Genomic DNA, 9,542 nt, shown 5'->3' on the forward strand with positions numbered 1-9,542 from the left:
TTTAATCAGTACTTCCACTTTTACCAGAGTATTTTTTAACACAAGTATCTGTACTTTTACTCAAGTACGGAAAGTGAGTACTTTTGCCATCTCTGGCAGGAGGTGTTGTTCTACATCATGTTCACTATTGTTTCTCAGTTCAACTCAGATGCAGCGAATAGGACATTTAAAAGGTCACGACATCATCTAATGGAGGAAGGCATAGTAAACGTTTAAAGCAAGATTTAATGTCAAACAAAGGAGAAAAGAGGGTTTTCATCTTTTCATATTGGGTATTTAAATATCTGATCAAATGACTCATGAAACTTTGATTTATTCTGTTTGGAGTTATATATTAATAACCCCAAAGATTAACAAGAGCCCAGAGGTTTGGCATAAAGACGAATCTGTTTTATAGGTTTTTGAACGTGCCTGGTGCAGATCTATTGGATCATGTGGTTTTTATTCTTCTATGCTGCAGGGCTGCCTTCAGCCTCATGAGCACTGTGGCCTACTGCCACCTACAGGTCAAAGTGGGGACATATTCTGGCAGAAGGGTGAAGGAAGTCTGTGATGTTGGCTGCTTAAAGAAGCAGATAAGTCTCCCACTCTGATGATTTATTAATACAGATATCTCTGCAAACTGTGGAGCTTTTAAGAATAAAAAATTCCTTCAGAATGAGAGAATGCTGATTGGACCTGAAGGAGAGGCTGCATTACTTACAGATGGTGTTCGGTGGTAAGTATCACAGAGGGACGAGGGCCCCTCCTGTTTGAGCGTCATCGATCCGTCAACTTCGTCCTGATCGCTCTCACTCCAGTAGTCTGATATGAAGATAAACGCAAACCCACACAAACAAGTGAATCCACAGGAGAGAGAGAGAATCATGTCTGCGGTGGGGAACGCAGCTCACCTTCATCAGGGCGCGGCACTTTATCATCCGGTGTGTAGCCAATGGCAGCGAGACCCAGCCGGTTCATCCACCTGCAACACGCAAAGAGTTAGGACAAATAAAACTTAAAACAGGACAAATAAAACCTAAAATAGGAGAAATTAAACCTAAATACGACAAATAAAACCAAAAATAGGACAAATAAAATCTAAAATAGGAGAAATTAAACCTAAAATAGGAGAAATTAAACCTAAAATAGGACAAATAAAGCCTAAAATAGGACAAATAAAACCTAAATTAGGACAAATAAAACCAAAAATAGTAGAAATAAAACCTAAATAAGGACAAATAAAATCTAAATTAGGAGAAATAAAACCTAAAATAGGACAAATAAAACCTAAAATAGGAGAAATTAAACCTAAAATAGGAGAAATAAAACCTAAATACGACAAATAAAACCTAAAATAGGACAAATAAAACCTAAAATAGGACAAATAAAACCTAAATTAGGACAAATAAAACCAAAAATAGTAGAAATAAAACCTAAATTAGGACAAATAAAATCTAAATTAGGAGAAATAAAACCTAAAATAGGACAAAATAAAACCAAAAATAGGAGAAATAAAACCTAAATAGGACAAATAAAACAAAAATCATCAGAAATAAAACCTAAATTAGGACAAATAAAATCTAAATTAGGAAAATAAAACCTAAATTTGGACAAATAAAACCAAAAATAGGATAAATAAAACCTAAAATAGGAGAAATAAAACCTAAAATAGGAGAAATAAAACCTAAATAAGGACAAACAAAATGAAAACGATAGAGTATGAAAAACAGAATATAATATCTGAAAATAGAGAGCAGAGGGAAGGAGAGAAGAAGGAGAAATGGTTGTTACAGGTAAAGCAGAGGTGGTGGATTTACAGACGACTTTACATGATCTGACCTCATCCTCCAGAGATATTTCCAAAACCCTAACAGTGATTTTAGAAAATTAAAATTTAAAAACAGAACCCATGCAAATGATTTATGCAAAAGTCTTCATACCCTTGGAACATTTCTCTTTTTGTCACTTTACAGCTAGAAAGTCTGAAAGCTATAGTGGAGGATGTTCTTGGATCATCTCAATCATTGGTCCTCCTAACTGTCAATCATTCTGGTGATGTGGTGATGACGTAAGGCCGTCCTTCGTGCTCGTCCCCATTTTCACTGACTGCTGGTGAGTCTGACATAGTGGAAAAATAGCAAAACTTCTTCTGGAAACTAAGCTTGTATGAGTGAAGCAAACAGCAACTATGAAACAGAGCGTGAGGAGGAGCTCATGCACGCTCTGTCACACCTTTAATAGGTGCCCCCCCTTCGGGTTCGGGTACAGAGGTCTGCATGTGCATCTTTCTTTTTGAAGTGGAGAGGGCAGCTTTTTTCAATTATTCACAAAAATCCTTCATTATATCTTTAAGTATTTTTATAGCATCGTCTTTGACCAACTAGAAGTAAAGTTACCAAATCCCAAATTCATCACTTTTATCCTAATTATAATGAATATTTTCATCTCAAATAGTTTTTATTAGTGCAGAATCCACAGAATCCCAGTTTGATCCCAGTAGGACCAGCTCAGCCCCTCCAGGGGCCCAGTTAACAGCATCATGCCATCATAAAGGAAACTGTGTAAAAACAGATCTCTATCTTGAACAACAGCAAAGCGTACCTCATGACCACATGATATGAAGAACTATGAACATCCCTGCAGTTATTGATTGAATCGTATTTTATTTTTAGGTTTAATGTTAAATGAAACTCAGGCTGCGTTTACTTTGCCTCCTTTGGAACTGATAACCTGTAGAACATGGCGGGCACCGTGGCTTCAGTTCCTGGAGAAAAACTGCCAGTAAGATGAAGTTTGGCGACTCTGGACCTTCAAACTGACTGATCCCAAGCAAATCTTAGAGTCAAGGCTTTTCTTTTAGAAGCAGTCCTTAAAGTCACCTGACATGAACTAAAAAATGATGCAGAAACATGAGAACCCCAGAGGTCCAGGAGTACAGAGCCTCTGTTCATGAGGACGGGTTGGAATCATTCTTAGAAACCGTGTTAGGAGCTGGTTGTGTTGCTAAGGTTCAGGTTTACAGCAGCTCATAACAACCAAGGTTCTCTACCAAGTACCACTGTAGTCATTTTATTCGCTACTTATTTACACAAAGCAATCTGCAACAGATCAACAAGGAAATAAATAAAGGTACAAGTGATAAAACAATTTAAATAGTTTAACTGTGGTGGTTGAAAAATTAAACAAAGTTGTTTTATCATAACCTGGATATATCAGACGTGTCTGTGGCCCACACTGTGGTACCGACCTGCTTCTAGTCTGATTCCCTAGAACTCCAACCCATCCAGACCCAATGACCAGCGTCCAGCAGCCCCCACCCCCATCATCACCAAAAGCACTAAGGGGATGGTTCTAGCTCACCTCAGAACACCCCCCCCCCAACCCTCAATAAACACACACACACACAGGACCCCTACCAATTAGCATCCAGGCAGCGTAGGGGCACAGAGGATGCAGGGTCCATAGCGCCGCACTCTGTCCTTCCACACCTGGACAGTAAGAAGATTTACGCCAGAATGCTGGAAGACTTGAAGGTGTAACACTGTCATCCCATCAAACGTCATTAATAAACTCACAGACCTCGGCATCAGTCCATTCGTGTAACTTTATGCTCGACTTCCTGACCAGCCGGCCCCAACATGTCCGACTGGACAACCATTTCTCATCCACCATCCCCATGAACAGCGTAATGCCACAAGGCTGCGTGATGAGTCCCTTCCTCTACTCCCTCCTCACCCACGACTGCAGACATGTCCATGGCTCCAACGCCATCATCAAGTTTCCAGACGACACCACAGCGATCCTCTGATGAGGCCGCCTACAGGGAGGAGGTGGACCGCCTGGCTAAGTGGTGCGACACAAACAACCTGCAGCTGAACACCTAAAAATACCAGGGAGCTCATTATGGACTTCAGGAGGAACGCTGACCTACATCCACCCATCCACATCAAGGGGACGGCGGTGGAGCGTGAAGACAGCTTTAAGTTCCTGGGAGTTCACAAGGACCAGACCTGGATGACCAGCTCCTCCAAAGTCATCAAGAAGGCGCACCAGCACATCTTCCTCATCAGGATCCTGATCTGTCCTCTGGGATCCTCATGCTTTTCCACCGCTGCACCATGGAGAGCATCCTCGCCAACAGTTTGCTGTGGGAAGTGCTCTGCCTCGTTCCTGAAGGCGTTGCAGAGGGCGGTGAAAACTGCCCAGCGCATCGCCTGGGAACGCTCTCTGCCATCGATGACATCTACAGGAAGCGGTGTCTGAAAAGAACCGGAAATTCACCCCATCTCCGCTCACCCTGCAAACACACTCTTCCCACTCCTGCCCTCTGGGGGGCGCTACAGAAGCCCATGGACTAGAACCACCAGGCACTGCAACAGCTTCTTCCCCACAGCTGTCACGCTCCTGAACGCCTCCTGACACCAACTATAAGGACTCTAAACCCATCCAGAGCCAAAAGGGCTCTTTATAAAGAACTGACTGATCTACTGTAGTAACTAGGGGTGAGTACTGGCATGTGTGTTGCCATACTTTACGTATCACCATACAATATGATCACAATATTGCAATATCACTATATATTGCAATATTTTTCCAAGCTATGAAAATGAGATGTATAGATAAAAAAAACATTCCTGTAATTTTTCATCAGGAGATATTGATCATTTAGTCATTTTGGTATCCATGTTGTTTGGGGTCTGAGTCAGTCTATCACTCTGACTGCCTCACCTGCAAATATGGCGCCGTGCCGCACAGCTAAAGGGCTCGACAGCGCCATCTAGCAGAGCAGCGGTGCAGAGGGAGCGAGGGTCGCTCATTGTTTTAGGAAAAAATGTTTCTGATTATAACTGATATTAACCAATGAAAGATCAATATTCACAATAAATCAGCAAAATGATTTTTTCCTCACACCCCTAAAAAAACAAATACTTGTCTTAGTAGCTTTAGTGGTTTTAATAAAGAATGTTTGAATTACATTTTCACAAAAGAGTGACGTAAAGAACATAGAAAGTTTTTGGAATTATTTTTGTCTTGGTTCTCTTTCTCTGACAATCTCTGTCTTTAAATCACAAATGTATTCATTATTGTTTTAAAAGCTAAAAATACAAACTAAATGTTATTTTAGATGATAAAATATTTCCTATTGCAGAGTTCAAAAATAAAATAATGTTGTTAAAAAGTCATATACTAATATTTTGCATCTCTAAGCAACTTTTAATTAAGCAGCTCTTTGGATATGAAAGGCTGCAGATTCCTGCCCTAAAAGGTTCCTACTGCAACTCAGCGAGCTTCATGCACCTCAGAGGACAGAATCTATATTTACTGTAAATATAAAAATAAGCAATGATGTCATCCAAACAACTTTCATAGCCTTTAAAAGTGGCTGCAAACACACCGACACACATGAACCAACAATCGCTGCACAGAAGTCAAATATAGCCGGTTAATTACTATCCTTCAATTATCTCCATGTGTCACAGAGGAGAGGTGTGGATAATTAGAGCTCATCAGATAGCAAATATCATGACTCTCTGCAGACACGTGACTCAGGATCGTTCCTTATTCATGCTCAGCGTGGCGTCGCTGGGCCTCTGCCCTGTGTAAACTTGTTTTACTTGGCTAAAGTATTCACGACACGTGACGTCGCCGTTCACATCACTGCAAGACACACAGATACCCAGACGGAGCTCACCTGTTCATCTCCTCCAGACAATCTGTGGCGAAGAAGAAGCTCTTGATTTTTGGATGACAGGCTTTGAAGGCGCTGCAGTCAGCCAGACAGAAAAAGACTGATTAGCTTTCTTTTTTTTCTGTGCATCACGTTTTGTAGCTGAGAGCAAACGTGCTTGATTAGTAATTCTGGCGACATATGATGGAGACTCACAATTTCCGCCTGCACTCTATGGCTCGGTCTATTCTGAACTCGGGGAGGCTGATGAAGCCCTCAGCCTTCTCATCCTGCAGGCGGAGACAGATGGAGAGCGGTGGTACATCATCGACTCAGAGAACAAAATGTCAGGCCCGATGATTTACTGATTTTATTGGGAATGCGATTGATGTAGTGAAGCGTGTGAAAAAAGATCTGTTGATGATGTTGGCAGGGACAGTTACTGAGACGCACTTAAGAGAAAAACATGGAGTGTGAGTCTCCTGAACGGGGAACAAAGTTTTACTTGAAATAGGAAATAATTTCATCATTTAAATGCTTATGCTCATGGCTGCATAAAAACAAACACACAAAAGCAATGTGGTATTCTTTCAAAACATGAATGGTTGAAAAAAAGAAATAAGTTATTAGAAAACTACTGAGCGTGAAATAAATATGTTTAATTATAGTCTAATACATGAAATATTGCTCCCTCCTAATATAAAGGGATCAATTGGAATGTCATAAAAAATAAAGAAGTGAATAGAAAGCTCTAAATAAATGTTAAACCTTTTGGTCACAAGAAGATGCTTCATCTTCAACAAGGTTGGATCAGACAGTGACGGAGCTTTGAGCATCGTCTTTAAATAATCTCTGCAGATCACAAGTGTTCTGTTCACTACCTTTAGGATGCTCCCTGTCCTAAGCTGGCTTCCTCTAGGCTCCCGCTGGATTTTATGTCTTTATTTGTTACTTTGTCAAATTAAACTTTGCATTAAGCACAGAGAAATGTGCAGTTATAAAAGGTTTAATCTCTGTCATCAACCATCCATCTCATTTTAGTACCTTGGTTAAGTTATATATATATATTTCTGTTTGTTTGTTTGTTTGTTTTTTTGTTTGTTTGTTTTTGCGGCTCTAGTGGCTCGTTTTTAGGACAGTAAGCTGACAGGAAAGGGGTGATGAGAGAGAGGGAGAGACAAAGGACCACAGGTCAGATTCTAACCCGGGTCGCCACGTCCAGGACTAAGGCCTCCGTACATGTGTCGTGCTTGATAACCACTGCACCACCGGCATGCCCAAAGGTTTTATTTTCTTCAGTTTTTCCTCTCCACTGTCGCTGCATGCATGCTCGGTGTGAGGGATTGTTGGACAGACAGGAGCAGATTACAGGTAAATATCTGCAGTTCAGTAGCTGGTTTCCAGCCAATCTGTCGGGATTATCTCTGTAAAGCTGGTTGGGATGATTATGTAAGCTGGGGAATGGCGGCCTAATGTTAGAGCTTGGGTCCCAGAGGTTCTGAGTTCAACTCCCGCAGCCTCCACTCTGGGTCCCTGAGCAAGACCCGTAATCCCACACTGCTCCCCAGGCGCCGCACAGTGGCAGCCCACTGCTCCTCTAGGTTAAATGGAGAGAGTGAATTTCTCCAGTGATCAATAAAGGGTTTACAAAAAGTTGGCTTTATATAATTGAATTGAACTGAAGGGATTAAGAGTTTTCTTTGTATTTTAGATATTTCAGAAACTTCCAGTGTGATATTATCATAACAGAGTAAAGATAGATTTATCTAAAGATGTTTTTACAATGCTCTGACCGGAGGGGCCTTCACTGTAGCTCAGTTTACAGGAACAGAAACAGCAGACTGACTCAGGGACAATGAGCTCATTGCTAATTAGTTCCTGCAATGGAAAATATGGCTGAGCCTAATGAAGGTTTGCCGCTCTGCCAGATAGGAGCCACAACAAGAAACAAAATGGCTGCTTTGCTGCTGGCTTACATTTTGGTTGGTGTACCAGTAAAGGCAGGATTCTTTGAGGATAAACCAGTACTTCCTCCATTTTTGGGTGAAATAGCCTTTAGCGTCTTTCTTCTTCCACAGCCAGCCCTCGCAGTCACCGTGGCCCAAGTCCTTACAGGAGATCCGCCTTCGACTGGCGCTGGTGAGGGAACCTGGAGGAGGGCAGGAGGCAGAACCGGGTCAGCTGGGAAAGTGGATTTTTAGCACATATGGAAGCCCTTCAAATATTCAGAGCACATTACACCTGAGACAGTGACAAATGGAGACTACCCAAAAAAAGCAAATCATTAATTACAGGGAGTCAAATAGAGGACAAAACGGGAGCAGGAACACACAGTGTCTGGTGTCTGTGTTTGTCTTTCATCTATTTTCATCAAGTAAAGTACATCAGGACTTTCCAAATATAAAAAAGCTGCGGATGTCAGAGCTGATGTCCTTTTAATATTATTTCAAGCCTTCTGCCTATAGTGACTCATGGCAGCGAACAGTCAGGGACGAGTCCTGCCTGAAACATCGGATCAGCAGTCTGCTGTCTACGTTTATTAATTACTAAATAAAGAAACGGACTTACCTTTACTTCTCTTTTTGGTTTTCGTTCTTAAAGAGGTGTAATGGAAAGACTAAAAGGAAAAGGGGAGAAAATGTTAGCAAAGTTAATGTTTAATAGACAGGAAAAAGCAGAGGTGAGTTTCTATCTCAGTGGCTTTTATATTTTGAACAATCTGTATTTTTGGTTGAGCAGCTATTAGCAGGGTCCTAAATCTTAAAACCAACATATTTTAGAAATTAAATTAGCTCTCTTAAAAGACCAAAAACTATTTTTGCTCTGTATTATTTCAGCATTTTTATGTCTTACTTCTTGACCAAAAAAAGACTCCATCTCATCTTTTTCTTTCTTATTTGAGGCAGAAGAACATTCTGCTGTTTGCTTTCATTTTATAAACAGGACCAAACCAGGTCACAATGTTTTGGAGAAAATGTTTGAGTTGGTGACTAAAACAGCTCCTGAGTCACAATAATCTAAATAAGGAAATCTATTTACCTGCTTTGATTTCATCCTCACAGAATAAGAAACGTCCTGTTTTCATGCATGGCTATTATTTATACACAATGGGTCTTCATGTAACCGCTGATTTGGTTGCAGTGGAGATCTTTAATGCAAGTTAAATCTGTGCTGCTTTATAAGCTCAGGGAAATTAGAAAATAAAAGCACTGAAGAAAACCTGTTTTTATGAATTCTATTCTATTAAAATGTTTTAGTCGATGAAACACAAACAAGCAGCTCTAACTTCTCCTACCTTCCTCATGGAGGCGGCTCCTGAGCTTCCTGTGCCAGAATATCTGCACAAGGATTGAAAGGTTTTTATTTAACCACACAAGAGCATGTGAGCACACATTTCACCAATCACAAGCCGGCTCACCTGTCCACCGTATCGGCTCGCAGTGTGTCTGCGCCTCGCTGTAAGATGGAGAACAGAGAGAAACTATTCATGAATAACAGCTTCACCTTTTTTATTGTTAGATTAGAAAATGTTTATGTTGACTGAAAAGGTTTAATGCATTCATTAAATATTCCATCCCTACAGTTTCCAATTTATTTTTCTAATTTTTCAAACGCTGCATGAGCAACTCCAGGTTCTTCGTTCCTACCGTACGGTTACGGTTGTTATTAGCAGCTCGTTGATTTCCTGTGTGGAGAGTTTGATGAGACAAATAGTTAAATAATATCATGATGAGCCCAGCTCTGTGGCATGACCTCATCATGGCGGACAGAGGGCCAGGTGGCCACACTCCTGTCAGTGAGCCCCAGGCCAGCGGTGGCCACACTCCTGTCAGTGAGCCCCAGGCCAGCGGTGGCCACACTCCTGTCAGTGAGCCCCAGGCCAGCGGTGGCC

The 9,542-nt window shown here is 41.2% G+C and overlaps 1 protein-coding gene across 1 annotated transcript in view; it reads right to left on the reverse strand.

Annotated features, from left to right (window-relative positions):
• The window catches only part of LOC107101724 (connector enhancer of kinase suppressor of ras 2-like), an 84,003-nt gene that overhangs the window by 13,295 nt on the left and 61,166 nt on the right, over window positions 1-9,542 (reverse strand). The window contains exons 17-24 of the mRNA XM_015400740.1: window positions 9,069-9,106; window positions 8,946-8,988; window positions 8,219-8,267; window positions 7,627-7,799; window positions 5,867-5,940; window positions 5,675-5,746; window positions 894-964; window positions 704-804 (exon numbers count right to left, since the gene is read on the reverse strand). Coding sequence (XP_015256226.1) covers window positions 704-804; window positions 894-964; window positions 5,675-5,746; window positions 5,867-5,940; window positions 7,627-7,799; window positions 8,219-8,267; window positions 8,946-8,988; window positions 9,069-9,106 — 621 coding nt within the window. The remainder of the gene's footprint in view (window positions 1-703; window positions 805-893; window positions 965-5,674; window positions 5,747-5,866; window positions 5,941-7,626; window positions 7,800-8,218; window positions 8,268-8,945; window positions 8,989-9,068; window positions 9,107-9,542) is intronic.

This window comes from Cyprinodon variegatus, unplaced genomic scaffold (assembly GCF_000732505.1).
Source record: "Cyprinodon variegatus isolate N-32 unplaced genomic scaffold, C_variegatus-1.0 Scaffold1142, whole genome shotgun sequence".
NCBI classification, from domain to species: Eukaryota; Metazoa; Chordata; class Actinopteri; order Cyprinodontiformes; family Cyprinodontidae; genus Cyprinodon; species Cyprinodon variegatus.